Raw genomic sequence first — 22514 nt, forward strand, 5'->3', positions numbered from 1 at the left:
ACCAAAATAAACAGATAAACAAACAAATAAATAAATGTCAGGTGAGAACAAAGAAGACCGAAAGCAGATGAGCTGATGGGTTGGGTAAACTCAATTATTCCTTCCCTATGACACCGGGAAACCCCAGAACCTGTCAACACGCCAGCAGCTCACCTGGGGGAAGAGAGAGTAGGTGGAGTTGTCAATTGTGAAGGAGTATAAGAACTCCCCATCGTACCACAGGCTCTTCCCCATTGGTGAGTTCATCTTAGTCATGGCGAAGAGACGGGCGGGGTCGCAGCAGTCTTCCATTTGCTTCCTGGGAGAGAACAGAGACAGAACAGCAGACTAAAGTGACCCGCAAAGCCACCACCATCATTCCAGGGACAGAGACAGGCAGCCCCACCTGTGGGCCTGGTCATAAGCACTCAAGTCCCCATGGTGATCAGATACCATTAACTCACTCCCTGGCCTCCGGCACCCATGACTGGAACATTTTACAATCATAAAAATTTTAAGGAAGACACACTAGCTCTCGGGTGCAGCTGAAACTGCCTTAAGATGTCCTGATAGATTCCAACATGGGTCCAGAAAGGACCCGGGTAGCTGAGGCTGGAGCACGCCAAGCTCCTGGGTTAGTGTCAAAAAGCAGGAGAATTGAGCCGGGCGTGGTGGCACATGCTTGTAATCCCAGCATTTGGGAGGCTGAGACAGGAGGATTGTGGTTTGAAGACAGCCTCAGCTACTTAGGCCCTTTGCAACTCAGTAAGACCCTGTTTCAAAAGAAAGAATTACAAAAATTTGGGTTGGGGTGTAGCTCAGAGGTAGAATGCCTCTGGGTTCCATCCCCAGTACTGAAAAGAAAAAAAAGAAAAGAAAAGAAAAGAAAGAGTAACACCATTAGTATGATTTTAACTTTGGTGCGGGGTGAAGGGAAAGAAACCAATTTTTTACTTCCTGTTACAGGACTGGTGATGTCATACTTTCTTTAGTCCTTACAGCAGTCCTAAGAGGTAAGCAAGGGGATAATTGTTCTTACTGTTACTCTTGATTCACGTCTAAGGAAACGGGCCTCAGTTGGATTCAGGGTTTCCTTGGGCAATGGGCAGGACACAGAGCCAGGCCTGCAGGTCCCCGTGTGGAACTTCTCCTCTCTACTGCTGCCCGTTCAGAACCAGGACCTTTCTCTACCCTTCAGGAACATTCTGCAAGCCATGACAGGTCGAACGCCTGCTGTGTGCTGGGTGCTGTCAAAGACATTTTTCTACTACGTTCTCAGAATGACCCCAAAGCTGGACAGCTTTAAGGTTCATTTTTTACTCATTTTTCACAGGTCCCAGAACCAGTAAAGTGGTGGGCATGGCTTTGCTCCCAGGCCTTTTTAACTTAGAGTCAGCACTCACTTCTATACCCAGCTAAACTTGCCACTCAGTACAAAGTGCTACAGGAAACTCAGAAAGAAACCTAGTCAGAGACATAAAGTACCACCTTCCTTTGTCTAATATTTGGCAGCTTGCAAATAAGTTTTATGGTTGTTTCCTCTCTGCATCAAAAAAAAAAAAAACTGAGAAGATGGGTCAGTTACATTATTCTAATACAGAACTTACGACCAGCAGAACCAGGCTCAGGTTTTACTTGGGTCTCTTAGGTTAATGAGTCTTTTCTTAATTACTGATCCAAGTTATATTAGATGATGCGGAACCACGTGCACCTCTCTTCCTCCAGCTCAGAGTAATCACTAAATACACAATAAAAAAGTGTCACATGTATAAAAATATTTCTTTAAAAAATCCAAGAGTTATAGCAAACTTATAATGAGCACATTGCTATTTGCAGTATGGGTTTTTTTTAAATCATAAACTTTCTTTTTTTTTTTTTCTCTCTTCCTTGTGTTATGCTCATCCACAGAGCATGGCTGAAAGGACCACCATGATATGAAAATGTGGTACACATCATTTCATGCCAGGAGGGCCCCGAACCAGCTCACCATCTACACTGGCCATAGAAGCAGCCCCCAAATTTTGCCATCAGTAGTTGCAGGCACAGTTCCAGAAGGAGTCGTGATTTTTCCCGAGTTCTTGCCTAACTTTGTGCCAGGTTCTTGGGATAAAAAAAAGTAGATAAAAATCAGATCTGCCTTCAGAGAACACCATTAGGAAGGGGCAACCATGCCAGGGCTCCAAGAGTAAACGTAGACAAGTAGGAGCACATCAAAGTAAAAAGCTTCCGTACAGCGAAAAGAATAATAGGAGAAACAAAAGGAACCTACAGACTGGAATAAAAGTAGCTGATAAGGTGTTAGTGTCTAACGTTATAAATACCTCAATAACAGAAAAAAACAATAACCTAAGTAAAAAAATGGGCAAAGGACCTGAACAGATGTTTTTCCAAAGAAGACAATAAAAATGGCCAGTGAGTATATAAAAAGGTGTTTGACATCACTCATCATGTGGAAGTGCAAATTCAAACCACCATATATCGCCTCACACCGGTAAGGGCGGTGTATTAGTTAGCCTTTCCATCACTATGACCAAAGTACCCCACAAGTGCTATTTAGAGAAGGAAAGAATGACTTAGGCCCACAGTTTCAGGGGTTCAGTCCATCATCAACTGGCTTCAAGGCAGAAACCAGGGTGGCCAGGCATGGCAGAGGGATGGTGGTCTTGTATCCTGGCAACTGAGAACTGGGAGACGAGCAGGACGAGGGATGGTTGCCAAAGGCTACAGCCCGGGTGATCCACCTCCAGCCACACTCCACCCCTGAACCTTGCTGTGTTCGGGACCTGCCTTCAACACGTGAGCCTTTTAAGGGAGGTTCCAATCCCAGGCCCTAACAGAGGCTATCACAAAATCAGGAGATAACAAATGTTAGAGAAGGTGTGTTGGGGAGGGAATTTCTGTGCACTCTTGGTGTAAAGAAATGAAGACTAGTGCAGCCTTTATGTAGAACACTTTGAAGGTTCCTAAAGACCTTGAAAATAGAACTACCAGAAGATCCAGCAACCTCTCTTCTAGATCTCTACCCAAAGGAGAGAAGTCACAGCCTCATAAAGGTATTCTACACTCACTGAAGCATGATTCACAGAACCCAAGATATGGAAATAACCTTAATGCCTGTTGCTGGATAAAAGAAGAAAGAAAAGAGAGTATTATTCAGCCTTTTAAAACAAGAAAGGGATCTTGTAATTTGCTACGTGGATAGACATGGAGAATATTACGTAAATCAAGTAAGCCCAACACAAGAATATAAATATTGCATGGTTTCATTTATATGTGAAGTCAAGGGGCGGGGGAGGCTAACAGAGAAAATGAATCAATGGTCATCACCAGCCAGGGAGAAATGGGGAGATATAGCTCAAAGGACACCAAACAGGAAATCGCTAGGGTGAACAAATGCATAGATATAACGTACAAGAGGAAGGCCAGAGCTAACCACGCTGTAGTGCATGAAGGATTTCTGTTGAGTAGATTTTAGCTGCTCTCGTTATGAATAAAGGTAACTACCAGATTAGGAGATGTGCTTCTCCGTAGTTGCACTGTCTGTTTCCCGTCACATCACGGTAGAAACCTCAAATATACACAGTCAAATGTGTTCTTTTAAAAAGAGGAAGCGGGCCGGGCACGGTGGCGCACGCTTGTAATCCCAGTACTTGGGAGGCTGAGACAGGAGAATGGCACAGGGAGGCTCTCAGCAACTAAGTGAGACCCTGTCTCCAATAAAATATAAAAATAGGTCTGGGAGTGTAGGCCAGAGGTACAAGGCCCCTGGGTTCCATCTCCAGTAAAATAAATAAATAAATAAATAAATTTTTAAGAAGAGGAAGCACACACAAACTAGCAAGTCACTACATTTGAGGTTACTTGGCAAGAGGAAAAATTGTCGTAACATCTAGGGTTTTGAGAAGTTTCCTGCTCTGCGATCTCTGCCCTGGAAGAAGCTGGCAAGGAGGCAAGTTACTTCAGAAGGACAACTGACAACACAGGACCACGGAAAATATAAGGCACAATTCTAGGAATACTGATCAGAACACTGCGTGTGAATAAGAAAACTGTGGCCTCTCAAGAAACAGAGAAGTCGAATAAAGCACTTCCCCTGCAGCCTGCCTTCTGGAGGGAAGACAGACACCAGCTTTTAAAATATTTAGCAGAAGCCGGGCGTGGTGGCGCACGCTTGTAATCCCCGCACTTGGGAGGCAGAGACAGGAGGATCGCGCAGGTTTGAAGCCAGCCGCGCGTGCTGGCTTAGGAGACCCTGTTTCCAAATAACAATGTAAAAATAGGTCTGGGTGTGTAGTCCAGAGGTAGAAGGGCTTCCAGGAACCCCAGTACCACCAAAAATAAATAAATAAATAAATAAATAAATAAATAAATAAATAAATAAATAAATAAATATTTAGCAGATTTGGTTCCCCTCCACCCCCCTCTTATTGCCCTGTGCTGATATTGCATAATATCTACTTCTGGTTTTTTTTAGCCTTTTTATTATTTTTATTATTATTATTATTATTATTATTATTATTATTATTATTGGTGGTACTGGGGGTGGAACCCAGAGGTGTTCTACCTCCGGGCTATACTCCCAGACCTATTTTATATTTTATTTGGAAACAGGGTCTCACTACATTGCTGAGAGCCTCACTAAGTAGCTGAGGCTGGCTTCGAACCTGCGCAATCCTCCTTTCTCAGCCTCCCAAGCGCGGGGATTACAAGCCTGCGCCACCACGCTTGGCTTCTACTGTTTTGTGCCCTCAAGAAAACCACATGGTTACATATACACATGGTCAAAAAAGCCAATGGAAATCCAGTTTTCTCCTCAAGTTTCAGTTTGCAGATGGTACGTTTTCATTGGGTATGAGCTGAGTATTGGAATTGAAATCTAAATTCTTCTTATTATCTGGCCCAGGCCACTACCCAGATAAAACCATCACAATGGATTGATCCACTACTGGGGTTACAACCCTCATTACTCTACTATATCAACCCTGGGTAGTAATAAATGAGCTCTGTAGGGGACATCTTACTTCTAACTATAACAAGAGATAAAGATCAAACTATACAGTTAATGCTGAGTATCAGAAGCTGGGCGTGGTGGCGCACACTTGTAATCCCAGCATTTGAGAGGCTGAGACTGGAGGATTGTGCAGGTTTGAAGCCAGCCTCAGTTACTTAGTGAGGCCCTTTGCAATTCAGTGAGACCCTGTTTCAAAATAAAGAATAAAAAATAGGGCTGGGGGTGTCTCTTGGAGGTAGAATGCCCCTGGGTTCCATACCCAGTACTGCAAAAAAATATAATAATTCCCAGTATCAGAACAAGCCTCGCTGAGCTGCGTCGTGATGTCAAAGCCATGCTCAGTACTCTGGTCCCCAGACATGAAGGACCTGGGCAGCTTCCATTCCAGTGACTGATGCCATGCTCCTTTTAGAGACAGCGGAGCCTGGGACAACAGGGTGAGTGGGAATTCACCCTCATTCTCAGCCTTTGGTCAGATTCTCTTATGACACTTCAGTGTGTGTGTGTGTGTGTGTGTGTGTGTGTGTGTGTGTGTGTACTGTACTGGGGATGGAACCCAGGGGAATTCTACCTCTGAGCTACCTCCCCAGCCCTATTTTTTATTCTTTATTTTGAAACAGGGTCTCACTGAGTTGCAAAGGGCCTCACTAAGTAGCTGAGGATGGCCGAGAACCTGCGATCCTCCCGTCTCAGCCTCCCAAGTACTGGGATGACAAGCGTGCGCCACCATGTCCAGTCGACACTTCAGTTTTAGACTCACTTTCGGAATTCTGACTAGCCACACAGACAAACATCCAAACCGGTGCCGTCTCCAGCATCCCCGGCTGTGTCCAGGACAAATGGTGGTGTGGTCACACAGGTCACAATTGTATCCAAACAGGATGTGGGTGTGAGCCCCACCAGCTGGGACATCACCTGAGCACCCTGTTTGTAACTCAATGTGCAGCCAAGTATTCCAAGAAGCAGCCTAGAAGAAAACAGTGGAAATCTCTTCATTAATTTATACATTGAATCACTACCAGTCAAGTGATGTCGAAGTCCATGTTTAAGATTGTAAGAGGGAAATGCCAGAATAGTTATACTATGATGAAAACTATTAATATTGTGTGCAAAAAAGTCATTGATTATAGAGGAGTATAAATTTCCAAGGGGAAAAAAATATTAAGAGGAAGTGTGGGCCAGGTGTGGTGATGCATGCTTGTAATTCCAGCATTTGGGAGACAGAACAGGAGGATTGTGGTTCAGAGCCAGCCTCAGCTGCTTAGTGAGGCCCTCTGCAACTCAGTGAGACCCTTCTTCAAAATAAATAATAAAAAAATAGAGCTGGGGGTATAGCTTGGAGGTAGAATGCCCCTGGGTTACATCAGCAGTACTATGAGAGAGAGAGACAGAGACAGAGACAGAGACAGACAGAGAGAGAGTATGAACTGGGCATAGTAATAAACACTTGTAACCCAGTACTTGGGAGGCTGAGACAGAAGGATCATAGGTTGACAGTCAGACTCAGCAATCTAGCAAAGCCCTCAGAAGCTTAGTGAGACTCTATTTCAAAGTAAAAAATAAAATAAAATAGGGCTGGAGTTGTAGCTCATAGATAGAATGCCCTTGGGTTTCATCCTGAGAGAGAAAGAGAATGTTTAGAAGATAACTTCAGGAAAAATACTACATCACCTTTCTACCACCAAATATTCCTAACATTTTAAATAATAATGTAAGGTAGAGTAACAAAGTTGAGTTTACTTGATAATTCAAATTTTTATAGAATTTACTGGCATACATTTAAAACATTAATAACTTTCGAGAACTGTAGTGTGTGTGTGTGTGTGTGTGTGTGTGTGTGTGTGTGTGTGTGTGGTTCTAAGGACTGAATCCAGGGGTGTTCTACCTCTGAGCTACACCCCTAGCCTGAATTTTCATTTTTATTTTGAAACAGGGTCTCACTAAGTAGCTGAGGCTGGCCATGAACCTGGATCCTCCAGTCTCCCAAGTACTGGGGTTACAAGGGGATGCCACCATGCCTGGCTCCCTCAAGAACTATATTTAATTAATTTTAAGTCATCTAGTTTCATTTGGAAGAATTATTCAGAAGGGAGAGACGTGGCACCTCTTCATATCTGGTTATAAAGAATTAATGGATAAAAGTCAAATTGCCTCCAAAAGTTCCATGAGAAATAAGAACTCTAAGCCAAGCATGGTGGCACACGATTGTCATCCCAGTCCTTGGGAGGCTGAGACAGGAGGATTGCCGGTTCGTGGTCAACCTCAGCTACTTAGTGAGGCCCTCCACAACTTAGGGAGACCCTGTTTCAAAATAAAGAATAAAGCCGGGCGTGGTGGCCCACGCTTACAATCCCCGCACTTGGGAGGCGGAGACAGGAGGATTGCGCTGGTTCAAAGCCAGCTGTGCTGGCTTAAGAGACCCTGTTTCCAAATAAAAAAGTATAAAAATAGGTCTGAGAGTGTAGCCCAGAGGTATAATGTTTTCCAGGAACCCCAGTACCACCAAAAATAAAGAAAGAAAGAAAGAAAGAAAGAAAGAAAGAAAGAAAGAAAGAAAGAAAGAGAAAGAATTAAAAAATAGGGCTAGTGGTGTAGCTCAGAGATAGAATGCCCCTGGGTTCAATCCCCAGTACTATAAAATAAATAAATAAATAACTCTAGAGAAAATATCTCGGAGATATGGTTTTGATCTAGTCCTAATAGAGAACGGCCCCAACTCATCTTCTTTCTTTATTCTTCTCTGCAACACTTAGCTCTATTTATATGCTGCTCGTCTGAATTAGGAACTTGCTGGCTGGCTGGTTGGCCGTCTCCCCAAGTCCCAGGACAAATTCCACAAGGAGAGAGACCTTGCCTCTGATCACTGCCATCTCCCCATCCGCTCCTGCAAAGTGGGTATTCCCACCGACAAGATGCAGAATAAACACCAACAAATCCGAGGAAAGAGGGAAAGAGGTCAGCATTGGAGAAACAAGAAAACCTTGAGCCGCATTTTGTTTTCACCAATTAAAATTCAAATTTAAGTCGGTGCCCCAATCGTTCTCGTCTAGGGAGACTAAACACCAACACTGTAAAAGCCATTGCTGCAAAGTGGCAAACGTTTCCAGGAGTTCAGGATGATCAGGATGTTGAGATCCTTCTGAACAGTGTGTCTGGGATTGCGGTGTGTACTAAACATTAGCCCAGTTAAGTACGCAGGTCCCCAGGGCTGCAGACATGAGCCGGGGACCCCAGAAACAACCTACCCATCGATGAGTTATTTTTCCTTCACCATGATGTCAAACTTTCAAATTTGACTTTTAAAACATGTGATGAGGTTTCCACCTGATCCTGCCTCCCCTAAAACTCTTTCTACTCTAGTGATAGCTGACCTCAGTCATTGATTTTAACATTTGATTTAGAGCCAAAATGTGTATCAGATGCATTTTCCTCCAAACGGTTCAGTCAATTATAGTAAACTGTCCTGAGCGAGTTCTTAAAATTCCTTTTAGGTTCTTGTATGTGTAGTCGTGGGGTTAATGTTGCAGAACCCCAGATTCATCGCTGAATCTGCCTCAAGCCCCAACATCAGAGGATGGCTTTGGAACTGAGATCATACGCAGCGAGCACTTAGCGCGTTATATGGTCTCGGAAAGAATCAATTTCTTCTAACACGTTGAGAGCACTTAGCACGTTATATGGTCTCGGAAAGCATCAATTTCATTCCTTATTAACCGTCAGAGACTATCTACCCAACTCTGGCGGACCACACAACACTGCTTCCTCTTTCCTGGGCATGATTATTGATAGTTGCCTCTATTCCCAAACCTGTCCCTACTGGAATGAGAAATTATATGTTCACCCTACTAAGAATAGGAGCTAAAAAGTTGACAGCTGATAAAAGGAGGCTTTAAATGGAGACTCTAGTGGTCTGCAGGAAGGTCAGAGATATTTCTTATTGTAACTAACTAAATGGTAGAGTTTGTAAAAATTAAAGTAACATTTGGCTGGTCATAAAGTTGTTTTTCCACCCAATTTAATGAAATCTGTGTCTTAAATCATCCATTTTAAAGCAAGTTTAAAAGTTAAGTGTCAAGGTTAACCTGGGTGTGACAGGGCATGCCTATAGTTCTAGTACTTGGGAGGCTGAGACAGGACACTCACAGCTTCAAGAGCAGCCTCAGGAATATAGTGAGTGTGTGTGTGCATGGATGCACACGCGTGTGTGTGCGCACACACAGAGTCAGGGCTGGGGCGCAGCTCAGAGGCAGGGTACTTGCCTAGTATGTATATTGCCCTGGGTCCAATCTCCAGCACTTCCCCAAATAAATCTAAATAAAAGTCGAAAATCACGGTTGACTAAGGTTCGAGACCTATGTTGCGCAGTATACGTTTTAAGGACTGGCAGAAGATCACAGAAGCATTTTGACAAACACATTCAGTCTCTCCTGTTAAGCTCTGTGGCCTATCTAGATAGAAAAAAATCCTAATAGCAGCCCTAGGTCATCACCTATTGGCTGGTTTGGATATAGGCGGGCTCCTCTCCACAGTGCTCATTCAGTCTATCAACAAATATTTATTGAGCAACCTTGATGTGCCCGGTGCTTGGGGTGCGGTGGATGGAGCAATGGGTCAACCCGACCCTCTGACATTCCAACGAAAGAGGAAAACAAGATAAATAAGCTCGAGGGGTGCGTTGGGGGAAAGGTGCACTCTTCACCAGGACAGCTACGTCCTCCCTGGGTAAGAGGCGTGTGAGGACACGAGCGTATAATCCATGATGCTCTGAGAGAAGGACTTGGAGGAGTTGGGGCTCAGTCTTTCCCCTCCCGGTGTCCTGACTCAGCCCGAGAACTAAGTGGGCGTGAGCTCGATGGGCAGAAGAAAAGTGTATGAATTTATTTAATGTTGGTTTATGCGATAGGGGGGCCCTCTGGAGGAAACAAAGACCCAACGGCGTGGCAAAACCTACCTGCTCCTGTGTGGAGCTGCAAAAGTGGCCGGGCGCTGTGGGGAGGCCTAGGAGCACGGGAATTGTTTTAACCAGGTCTTGCTCTGCGTGCAGACTTCTCTCAGCTGTGACTTACTAGTTCCTCCTGGGGTAAGGAGGGTACTTTTCACAGAGGTGATTTTTAATCTCCCATTTCCAAGATGAAAAGGGAGAGGAAGTGGCTTTGGGATTCCCACAGTCCACAGAAAACCCGCAGATGCTCAAGTCCTTGGTAGAAAATGGCACTATAAATGTGTATTTATATCCAGCCGGTGCACATGTTCCTGCGTACTTTAAAGTATCTATCTAGATTGCTTGCAATGTCCAGTGCAATGCAAATGCTGAGTATTTTAATGCTGTGCTGCATTATTTAGGAGATAGTGACAAGGAAACAAAAGTTTTGTTTTGGATTTTATTTTTTTTTCCTGAATATTTTCCACTCACGGTCGGTTGAATCTATGGCTGTGGAACCCACAGATAAGGAGGACCAGGTACGAAAGAAAAGAGCTCCGTTCACAAACACCCGTTCCTTATTATCCTGATACTACCTGGGTCTGAAATTATGTTTGTGGAATATGGACACAACTTAATAAAAGGCAAAGGAGAAAAGAAGAGAATCAGCATTATGGATCTTCCAAGTTATAGAGACTTTTCTAAGCACGCCAGCAAGTGTGAAGATGACAGGAAAGGGGTGTCTTTGTTGGATGGGGTCATGAGGTAGTTCTCATGCACTCAGCCCAGCCCCAATGTCTCCTAGATACAGAACCTGCAAGTGGCATTTGTCTTGATTTTTCCCCCAGAGCGTAACTGGAATCCCTTTCATGATTCACGGCACACACTTCGGGCATTTCTTTGAGTATGATTCAAAATTATTTTCCAAGAAAAAAAGTAACAACAACGTTGGCTGTGCATTATGACTTCTTTTCACGGGGTAGAATTCTGTGTAAACACAAGTCAGGGATTCTTGGTTTTCTTTACAGAATATGAACAGTGCCACCTGCTCATCTAAAACGAGTGGGCCTCTCTCTTCTCAGTGCTGGACGCCTACGTTTCAGGTGGCCAGCGAGCTCTAGTACACTGTCATCGAGCCTCATTAAATGTGAAGTTAAAGGAACAGGTACGCTGGAGAAATCAAGGCATCTGAGCTCTGGGTTCTCTCCTGAGAGGCAGCGTCTCTGTGCTTCCTCAGCATCGCGTCAAACTCTGAGCAAGTCAGCTACTTGCACCCCCTAAAAGTTATTATTTTTAAACATCCGGCAGTGAGCTCTAGACATGAATGAAGCCATTTTCCAGGCCAAGTGCATCAACTCGCCTCACAGCCAATACACTATGAGACAAGCGGGCTGGCGTTTCTGTTTCTCGCCCAGTGGCCATGGTCACTACATCAGTATTTAATTTTGAATCGTTCGCTAAATGTCACTGACACCCCCCATCACAATAGAAAAGTGCGGGGGCTCTTTCAAGAGAGCTGGCAGTAACACTCACGCAGGAGCATAGGCTTCGGAATACAAACAAAAGTAGAGAGGAATTTTTAGCTGAAAGCACAGAGAAAATAAAGGGTATTTCAAGTGCAGATGGGATGAATCACTTGACAATGAGTGAATAAAGAAATAAATCACTTGCAAAAGTAAAAGAAAATGATAGATGACATTCAAATCATTCTTTAAATTTGTCAATGAGATAAGTGGGGGCTGTTTCAGAGACCAAAGAGATGTATGATGATATGGTAAACCTGGTGCTTAGACAAGGCCGCTGGTACCAAAGAAATACAGGAACATCTGCATTTAGTGCTAACAAAAAAAAAGAAGAAAGAAAAACCACAAAAAATGTGTGCATTAAATGTAAAAAATGTGCATTAAATGTAAATTTAGTTGTTTTTTTCATTGCTGTTACCAAAATATCTGACAAATACAACTTAGATTAAAATAAAAAAGGCTTATTTGACTCATGGTTTCAGAGGTCAGTCCATAATTAGCCGGCTCCAATGCAGAAAGCAACCACAGCAGCGCTTCAGGGTGTGGCAGAGGAGAAAAAGCCACTCTCATGGTAGTCAGAAGGAGAGAGACTGAGAAGAGGGGCCAGGGGTACATACAGCCCCCAAGGCCATGCCCCCAGCAATCAACCTCCCCCAGTTCCAAACCTGGCTGCATAGTCTAACATTAGAGCTCCCTGAGGGATACTTTATGTCCAAACCATGACACTCTGCTCCTGGCCCCCAAAAGCTCATGTTCAGCTCAGAATGCAAAACACATTCAGTTCACCTGAGAGAGTCCCCAGTCTTACTAGTTCCCAAATGACTCAAAAATCCAAAGTTTCCCCTGAGACTTAAGGCAAACTTTCAGCTGTGAGCCTTTGTAAAGATTAAAAAAAGAAAAGAAATAACAAGCTTCCAACATACAATGGCACAAAGTCAACATTTGCAATCCAAAAGAGAGAAATAGGGACTGAGAAAGGGAAGAGACCAAAACAAGACTGAAACCCAGCAAGACACGTGGGGGTGGGGAGATGCAATCTCCAAAGGGCGTGCCCAGCTCGCCCCTGCGGCCTTGCAGGGTGCAGCCCTGCAGCTGCTCTCTGAGTCTGGCTCCAGTGCACCAAGCCTGCAGCCCTCCTCAGTAGGAGTTCCATGTTCCGGCATCTTTTAATTCTGGGGGTCTTCACTGCAGCTTTGCTTCACTCTCACAGATTCACAAATTTCTCCCTCGGCACTTGCCCACAGGGATGGCGACCATGATGTGCAGTGTCTTGCCTTCCTTTGCCATCCGAGGGAAAGTTTCCATGCATTAACTCCAGCACTCTGCAGTCCTGGAGAATCAGCACCCCATGGATGTTGCCAAGGTCTGACATTAGCTCAGAAGCAAGCAGTCCCCCTGAACCAGTGGCCACCGAGCGTTTGGGGAGCTGAGCACCGGGAAATGAGTCCTATGGCCTCCTAGTCATCCTGTGCAAGCAGAAATGTCCCACAGATTCTTCTCAAAGCCAACTTTTCCAACAACTTTCCACTATTACATTCTTGAGCCCATGATGGAGAGGTGTTGCTGACTCCTAACAGGCCCCCACAGCGGTCTTTTCTATTGTCTCTGTGCACAGCAACTTAACTTCTCTTTAGTGGTTATGATCTCTTTAGAAACCAAATCTTCCTTGGCCCCAATTTCACACATGCTTTTCTAGCCAAACTACAAGTTTAAAAAACCTTCCTGCTCTGCTTTCTGCCCTCGATTCTCACGGTAAAGCTAGATAAAAGTGCACCAACAATACCCATACCACTACCTGAATGCTATACTGCCTTAAAATTTCCTCTGCCCGATTAGTGAGTCCATCACCTTTAAATTCAAGCCTCACAGAAAGTCTCCAGACATGAGCAATAGGAAGACAATTTCTTTGCCTGCATGTAACATGTTTGGCTTCTAAACCAATTTCCTGTGGAATCTTTGCCCTCTGAAGCATCATGGGCACAGTCTCTACTCTGGCATTCTGGCCTTCCAAGCTCCCACCAAAAAGGCCAATTAAGCTCTACTTACAACATGCTAAGGCTTCCCCAGTATGCATCTCCAACCTTTCCAAACACCTCCCAAAACAGCTCCCACATCTTCTGAAAAACACTGCCAAGTGTGTCACGGCAGGAACCCCGCTCATCTGGTACCAACTTCTCTTTTAGTTAGCCTTTTCATCCTGGGGACCAAAATACCTGACAAGAACAACTTAGAAAAGAACTTATTTTGGGGCTGATGGTGACAGAGGTCAGTCCACGATCAGCTGGCTCTGAGGCAGGAGTGCGGGGCAGCACGTCAGGGCATGGGAGAGAAGGAAGAGTCGCTCTTGCTTCTTGGACTGGGGGTCGCGGGGGGCAGGGGAAGATACAGGCCCCAAAGCCCCATCCCCAGGAACCCCATATCCTCCAGCCATGCCTCACTTCAAACAAGGGATCTCTGAGGGACATTTTATATCAAAACCATTAGCCCAGTGATACCCTAAAGACAGGACATTACTGAAAAAAATGTATAATTTGTTAACTTTTATTTTTGTATTTTTGTGCATTACTGGGTGTCAAACACAGGACCTTACTAAACTATACTCCCATGAAGCCCTCTATGTCACTAAAAAAGAATGTTTGTTTTTTTTTTCCCAGGTCTGGAGATGGAACCCAGGAGCATTCGACCTCTGAGCTACACTCCCCAGCCCTATTTTTTATTCTTTATTTTGAAACTGGGTCTCACTGAGTTGCAGAGGGCCTAAGTAGGTGAGGCTGTCCGCGAACTGCGATCCTCCAGTTTCAGCCTCCCGAATGCTGGGATTATAAGCGTGCGCCACCACGCCCGGCTACTAAAAAAGAATTTAAAGGATCATTTGGCACAAGTACTGCTAATGAAAATGTTTTGCTTTGTTCAAGCCGCCAGGAAACAGACCCTTCAGTGATGGAGCTGGCCTTCCATTATTTCTTTAATAATGTCTGTTTTCCCTTGCTTTTATGTTTCTCTTTTTGGAATTCTTTTTTAAATTTTTTTAATTTTTTTTATTCGTGCATTGTAGTCATACATCTCAATGGGATAAAAAAAAAAAAACTTGTGTAGACACACATGCACACATCACCCAATCAGCCCTTACCCGACCCCACCCGGTTCCCTCCCCATCCCTCCTCCCCATGCCTGGCTTAGTGATTGACTCTGGTATGCTTGTTTAAGCACAGCATGTGCCGTAGAGAGTTTCCCTCTCCCCCTCCGTCCCCTCAGTCAGGTCGCCTTATTTGCTCCTGAAATTCTTGTCGAAAGTTTTCATATGATTCTCCTTTTTCACTTCGTTTTTGCTGTCTGCTTGTCGGCAGTGATTTCTTAACCAATAATTTGCAAAATCATGCACTGACATTTGAAATTCGGCGGTCACATCTCTAATATGAGACTTTCCCATACCCTGTAGATCCCTCGTCCTCCTCCTTTTGTGGTATGTGACGGAACCCAGGGGCATTCTACCTCTAAGCTACAGCCCCACCCCATTTTATTTTTCATTTTGAAACAGGCTCTCACTCAGTGGGGAAAGGCTTCACTAAGTTGCCCAGGCTGGCCGTGAACCTGCAGTCCTGTCTCAGCCTCCCAAGAACTGAGATTACACGCGTGCAACCACACACCGGCAGCATATTTTCTTTCTAAGGGCCACAACCATATGGTTTGTTACACATTCTTTTGCTGCCTGCCTGGTCTGTTTTCTGCCATTTTTTTTCTACTAGTCTGTTTGATCTCGTCTTTCAAGCGAGAGGCTTCCTTGAAACATTTCCTGATTCATAGCCTTTCGTCTAGGTTGAAGAAAGATACTGAACAACTGAATGGAAGCGCCTTACACCTGGGTGTGCTGCCCGGCAGCTGGGCTCCGCCAGTGTGAGCAGCGGGGACGCCACCTTTATGGAGAACCTTCACAGGGGACCCTCTAGTCGGGCTCCACGTGGACGAGTCCGTCTTCCCTCCAACGTCTTGAGGAGGTTTCAGCCTGGTCCCTGACATTCTGGGAGCTGAGTGAAAAGAAGCCCAGGTCTCCGCCTCGAGTCACCACTGCTCACGTGACTCCTCTCCTCTTGGCTCCTCTCCCAAGTGGGGAGGCTCGATCGCCTCCAATCTTTCAGATTTCCGGTGTCCATGGGGAAGAGTGGAGCCGGCACGATTCCACCCAGGATGCCGTGCTCAGCGCCACCAGCAGATTCACCATCAAGCCCGGTCTACCAGAAAGACTGCGCCAGGACCTGGCTTCCCCCTGACGGCCTCAGATTGTAGATTCCTGTCCTCCCCTCGTCAGAGCACGTGGTCATCTGCTTTTCATCTCCCGAAAGTCTGTTGATGTCTTTTGTCTGCTATTGTCTCTTCCATTGCCTTCCTTCGTGCAATTTATGCCGATTTATATTCTTTTCTTCTCATTTTTATCAGTCTTTTAAGAGGGATCGGGAAACCACACAGCAGGTAGTATTAGCCTTGATAATTTTTTACTTTTCTTAACTTCCTTACCTATGATTTTTTTTTGGTGTTTTTTGATGTCAAAAAATATGTGTATAAAATAATTACTGAAGGGCTACCAAGAAAATTTTTTATTTTTGTGGTTGCTTTAAAGTGGCCATGGTAACTGGGCATGGCGGTCCACGTTCCGCAATCCCAGTACTTGGGAGGCTGAGACAGGAGGACCGCAGGCTTGAGGCCAGTCTCAGCTACTTATGAGGCTCTCTTCAACAGAGTGAGATCCTGTTTCAAAATAAAAAATTTTAAAAAAATAGAGCTTGGATTGTAACTCAGAGGAAGAATACTCCTGGGTTTAATCTCTAGTACTGCAAATAAATAGATGATGATAGATAGATAGATAGATAGATAGATAATAAAGTGGCAATACCATATCAGTACATTTGGGAAGTTTTAATTTTTATCTTGTGTTTCTATAACTCTTTTATCCCATGAATTTATATTATCTTATCTGTTTTGTTTTCTTTTTTTTTTTTTTGTAGTACTGGGGATGGAACCCAGGGGCATCCTACCCCAGCCCTATTTTTTATTCTTTATTTTGAAACAGGGTCTCACTGAGTTGCAGAGACCCTCACTAAGTAGCTGAGGCTGTCCGCGAACCGTGAGCCTCCTGCCTCAGCCTCCCAAGTACTGGGATTACAAGCGTGTGCCACCATACCTGGCTTATCATTTGAAAACATGAATCCTTGTTAGGAACTATTAAAGATAAAATATAACATGTTTATTATAGAAAGTATATAAAAGATAAAAAAGAAATTGAAAGTTAAAAAATAATTCAACCATATGAAAATGCTATTTCTGTTTTACTCCTGTGATTTTACTATATTCTCAGGCTTTTCCGATTTTGTATACACTCACCAATCAACTATCCCAGCTCTCTGGCATTTTCAAAATCTTGTCTTTAACCAGATTCTAACATCTGCCCATAAAAACACTTAATTCTGCTAAGCTAAGGAAAAATTCCTTCAAATATGCCACCTCGCTAAGCTAGAAAAAACTATCTCCGAGGAGGATTTTTGCAAAACAAGTGTCACAGACCGCTCACGGCCTATTCCTCGTGTCTCCCTGCCTCCGCCCACCATCTTTTGAGTTTCCTCACTAAAGCTGCCCTCTCCGAGGCCTCCAAAGACTTCAGGGTGACGGAGCCCAGTGCAGTGGGCCGCGTTTCTTCCTCATCCCCACTGCTGTCATCATCCCACAGGGGCCGCCGACTTCTAAGCTTCCAGCCTGGATGTCCGTGGTGGACTCTCATCCCACCCACGGCCCCTCTCCTGGCCTTTTCTCACTTTTCTAACAAAACAGCGCTTCTTCCCCCTGTCACCTGACGTGGCTGTGGCCCGAAGCTCAAACCTGGGTCCTCATCGTTTTTCTCCAATCATAACAAAGGGCCAAAAGCCACTGCCCCAGTTCTTGTAACCGTGCTGCGAGAACCAGTAGTATCCCAAAAGAGATAGAAGAGGGCCTCCGATGGACCGTCAGAGCACGCCCAACACTGCAGGGGGATAGAGAAGAGAAAACCTAAAGAAAAAAGGAAGAAGAAATTAAAGCCAGGCGTGGAGGTGCACGCTTGTCATCCCAGCATTCGGGAGGCTGAGACAGGAGGATCACGGTTCGCGGCCAGCCTGAGCTACTTAGTGAGGCCCTCTGCAACTCAGTGAGACGCTGTTTCAAAGTAAAAAAATAAAAAATAGGGCTGAGGGTGTAGCTCGGAGGTAGAATACCCTGGGTTCCATCCCCAGTACTCAAAAAAAAAAAAAAAGAAAGAAAAAGAAAGAAAAGAAATTAAAAAAAAAAATAGTCCTTGCTGTGACAAGCTATTACCTGCTACCTGTTCATGTTCTGGTCCCTGCTTAGTTCTCAAAACAACCCTACGAGGAAGGTCCTTGTAGTTCTCTTAAGAGGCAAGCGGCAGCTCACAACCACAGAGCCACAGCTATGGTCCAGTTTAAAGAAGAGGAAGCCTGGGCACACCGTAACCCAAAGGACGGAGGCCGCCGACTCAGACATCCGTCACGCCGCTCAGCTTCCTCATTTCCCATTTTCTGATGGGTAAAATGGAGACACAATTAGTTCCTCGTACACACGAAAGGATTGTACGTAAGCTGTATGACAATCCCAGCGGACAGGAGGCAGCCACAAGTAGCTGTGATTGTCGATATTCGGACCCTATAAATACGTGTTATTTTTGTAATTAAAGGGAACGCTCTGGGAGACAAAGGAGGAACAGTTTGAACAAGAAGGGCTACGAAGGCAGAGACCCCTGGACAGGCGGCCGGCCGGCCCTGGCTGCCCAGCTCTGAGAGCGGCACACGGCAGTTCTCTATCCACGGGAGGCTGTCCGTGAAGACGGCAGAGTTCATCCTCTGTGACTGAGCAGGCCACGACTCATCCCAGTCATCTTGTGAACCGGGGACATGCCGCCCGGGAGCTCCGATTGTCTAGAGACACCTTCCCCACGAGAGCGCCCTAGTACCGCTGAGTCTCAGGAGACGCCGTGCCTATACTTTTGTTTTTTTTTTAAGATTTAAACAAGTTTATTTAAAAGACAGAAATACAGAAGATAGTTACAGCCCCATGCCAGAATGGCATGGGGGGTGGTTTGAGCCAATTCACCACCCCTATACTTTCTGATAAAACTTTTTGAGGTACTAGGGATGGAACTTAGAGGCATTCTACCTCTGAGCTACACCCCACGCAGCCTTATTTTTTATTCTTTATATTTTGAAACAGGGTCTCACTAAGTTGCTGAAGGCCTCGCTAAGTAGCTGAGGCTGGCTTCGAACCTGCATGATCTTCCTGTGTCAGCCTCCCAAGCACTGGGATTACAAGCGTGGGCCACCATGCCTGGCTCTGATAAAGCCATTTTTAAAGCAAAAAAAAAAAAAAAATGTATTTTAAAAGGAAAAATAACAACAAAAAGGAAAGCATCACGAGACTCTGTGGATTTAGAAGGTCAGGCTATAAAAACAGGTGAATCACTTCTGGACCCATATTAGAATATGTCCTGCATTCCTCTCCCCACCAAAAAAAAAAAAAATGTAATAATCCACATGGTAACCCGAACCCAGGTGTGGCGGTGCACGCTTGCAATTCCAGCATTCAGGAGGCTGAGACAGGAGGATCTCAGTTCGTGGCCAGCCTCCGCTACTTAGTGAAGGCTTTTGCAACTTAGTGAGACCCTGTTTCAAAATAAAGAATAAAAAATAGGGCTGGGAGTGCAGCTCAGAGGTAGAATGCCCCTGGGTCCCATCCTCAGTACTGAAAAAAATAAAAAATTTTAAAAAATCGTAACCTGAAATGAACAGACTGAAAGCAAACCCAAGCTGACCAGAGGAGCTGACAGGCACTAGAGCCCGTGGAAGTATTTCAGACAGCTGCGGCCTGTTCCCAGACACTATGAGAATGGAGAACATAATTAGTTTTCCACGCTAAGAAAAACACAAGAACCGATGAGGTCAAAGCCCATAAACGGATTCAATTCAAATGCGTGTTGGTGTTTGTTCCAATAAATCCTTTGGGCTTGAAACCAGGAAGGTTACAGAAGACATAGGAGCCACACACTAGGACACGACGGTACCCGGGTCATCGCTCAATCCTGCGTCCGTCCATTAAATATTCTCTGGGCAGTGTGACGAAGACCATGTGTGTGCTCAGCTTTGGGGATGAAGACCGTAAGTAAGAAGGGAAAAGATTCAGTCTCGGGGCAAAACAGAGCAGCAAATAAACACCTCAGTCCTGCTTATCAGCACTTGGAGGAGGCGGCGGCAAGAAGGAGAGCTAGAGACGGGGAGGGAGAGAGAACGGGCAGAGGGCACTGCGGGAGTGTCTCAGGGCCAGGTGCAAACTGGTACGGGCAGGAGGGAGAGGACTTTCTCAGGCCCGCGACAGGCTGGCGCTTGCGAAAAGTGGGGAATTTCTACTGGCTGGAACAGGGTGCGCACAGGCAGAGGCCCAGGCCCAGAGGCCAGGGTCTGTCTGTAACTATTTCCTAAGGGCCTGACAAAATGAGGTAAGAATCTCCTCCTTTTGAAATTTTGTCCTTCCTATCTTTTCCTTCTTCTTCTTTTTTGGTGCTGAGGATGAACTTCACACATGCTTAACACATGCTCTACCACTGAGCTACGCCCTCGACCCTTCTTTCTATCTTTGGGTGTTAATAGAGAAAGTCAGTAATGACTTAGTAGTATCTTATAGCTTACTTGCCAAAGTGCGAAATATGAACGCTATCAATTTATACACTGGGTTATTTTCTAGTTGGATAGGTTCCCAAATTTTGGGAAGTGTGAGCTTGATACAATAACAGCACCACCAGGCCTGGGTGTGGTCAGTAAATAGGCAGAAAGCACCTTACACAAGAAATTAAATCCAACATGCAGGCAAGGCCCAATTAGGAAGGGCTGTATTAATATCACCAGGGCCCAATTAGCAAGGGCTGTATTAATATCACCAGCCAAGTAGCTTAGATTTTGTCCCAAAAACAAAAACAAGGGTCACTTCTGCAAGGGTGGAGACTGTGCAAGGTATGACCCTAAACAAGTCACTCCCCCCCTTCTTTTTCTGATGCGCCTTTGAGATGCTGGGCTAGACACTGCCCCGTCCAGCAAGATGTGTGAGGGCATGAGTCAAAATCAAGATGAGGGAATGGAATTCTTCATGAAGTCTAGTCTTATCCCAAAGGTAGAGGGCTAACGTTAGTAAGATATCCCTTCTCTAAGTAAGCATAGAAACTAAACAGCTTGTGTAAAAAAAAAAAAAATATATATATATATATATATATATATATATATATATATATATACTTTTATTGGTACGCTGCGGCATACATGGTGGCGCACGCATTTAATCCCAGTACTTGGAGTCTGAGACAGGAGGATCGCACAGGTTTGAAGCCAGCCTCAGCAGCTTAGTGAGGCTCTCAGCAACTTAGTGAGACCCTCCTATCAAATACAAATATAAAAAATAGCCCAGAGGTAAAAAGTCCCTGGATTCAATAAATAGTACCACACGCACACACAAATAATAATTATTGGTACACTGCAACCAGACATTGTTAAGATTTAATGCAATAGAAATATATATGCCCATATCGCCCAGCACGTTTCTCCCCGGAACAAACTTTCCCCTCCTGGGTTTCTTTCCTGGGTGGCTTTTGGCCAGGATCCTGGGCCAAGCGGGTCTTAGAGCCAGGCCAGGAGGCTGTGGAAAACCTACGGACACTTCTTAAATTCCCGCAGGTGAGGGGCGCATTGCCCCACAGACTATAACTCACATCTGTGATGAGACCACCTACGAATGAGCCCCCACATTAACGTGAAGAGCTGTGGACAGGTGGTGGTCACACACTGGGATCAGCGGCTCACTCGAGCACCGAGGCTTCTCATTTGCATTCTACCGAGAAGCCTGGCTGCGGGACAAGCTTGGCAAGGGAACAAGGCTCCTTTGTGCATGAACACGCACAGCCCTGAAGCCCTCACAGCTGTCAGAAGAGACACATTCTATCCGTGCGCCGTCAGTGCTGTGGGGAGCTGGCTCTGATTCCCAGTGGCTGCCGGGTCTTGTTGGTAAATATAAATTACTTTAGTCATTGCTAGATTAACCAAAAGGCAAATTATGTTTGCGTTTGGTGCGCCAAGCAAGTAGGGGCATTACAGAAATGGAAACACAGCAACAAATTCGTAAAAATATTTTGATGTTTAAGCCCCTAAAAAGCACTCATGTCATCACCGTGAGCAGATTCAAAGCTTGGCTGAACTGAGTAGAACAAATTCTTTTCGGTACTTAAGTCTTCTAAAGGTTTTAATCAGAATTTTTTATTCACTGAGCAAAAGCTTTGGTTACTTGTGAGTTACTGGCCTAACCATCTGGTGTATAGAAGTGAGAGTTTACATTAATCACATGTCATTATTGATGTCATTTTTGAACAGTTTCAAATGGACACATATCAGCCAGCCGTGGTGGTGCTAGCTTTTAATCCCAGCATTTGGGAGACTGAGACAGGAGGATCGCGGTTCAAGGACAGCCTCAGCTACTTAGTGAGGCCCTTTTGCAACTCAGTGAGACCCTGTTTCAAAATAAAGAATAAAAAAATAGGGCTAGGTGTGTAGCTTGGAGGTAGAATGCCCCCTGGGTTCCATCCTCAGTACCGCAAAATAAATAAATAAATAAATAAATAAATAAATAAATATCTGCTATATTTATAGTTCAAATATGAATCATCCACAGATCTGCTGGTATAGCCATGGTCCATGGTCAGTAGGCTCTGGAGGACACCCACCCTGAATTTGAATTGTATTCCTATCTCTTACTACCTATAAGAATGAGGAGGCATGTTGTAAACTCTCTAAGGCTCATTTTTGTCGACTGGAAAATAGAAATAAAGTAATATCCAACTAATACATCAATTAAGGTCCTACCTATCAATCAATCCTTTTGCATGGAACCTGACAAATTTCTCATTCACAGTTGATTATTATGACTTATCATTATAATGGGAGCTAAGTTTTTCAAAATGTAGTATGGATTAGATAAAAGAACAAGAAAATGCCGTGCATTCAGGCTGCCA

General features: G+C 44.7%; 1 protein-coding gene across 1 annotated transcript in view; it reads right to left on the minus strand.

The window, feature by feature from the left end:
• Positions 1–22514, minus strand: part of ST8SIA1 (ST8 alpha-N-acetyl-neuraminide alpha-2,8-sialyltransferase 1) — a gene marked incomplete at both ends in the record, with an annotated part of 110721 nt that overhangs the window by 68480 nt on the left and 19727 nt on the right. Inside the window, one exon of the mRNA XM_080706222.1 lies at positions 154–298. Within this exon, the coding sequence (XP_080562348.1) occupies positions 154–298 (145 nt within the window). The remainder of the gene's footprint in view (positions 1–153; positions 299–22514) is intronic.

The sequence above is a fragment of the Muscardinus avellanarius genome (assembly GCF_963383645.1).
Source record: "Muscardinus avellanarius genome assembly, chromosome: 11".
In the NCBI taxonomy this organism is placed as follows: domain Eukaryota; kingdom Metazoa; phylum Chordata; class Mammalia; order Rodentia; family Gliridae; genus Muscardinus; species Muscardinus avellanarius.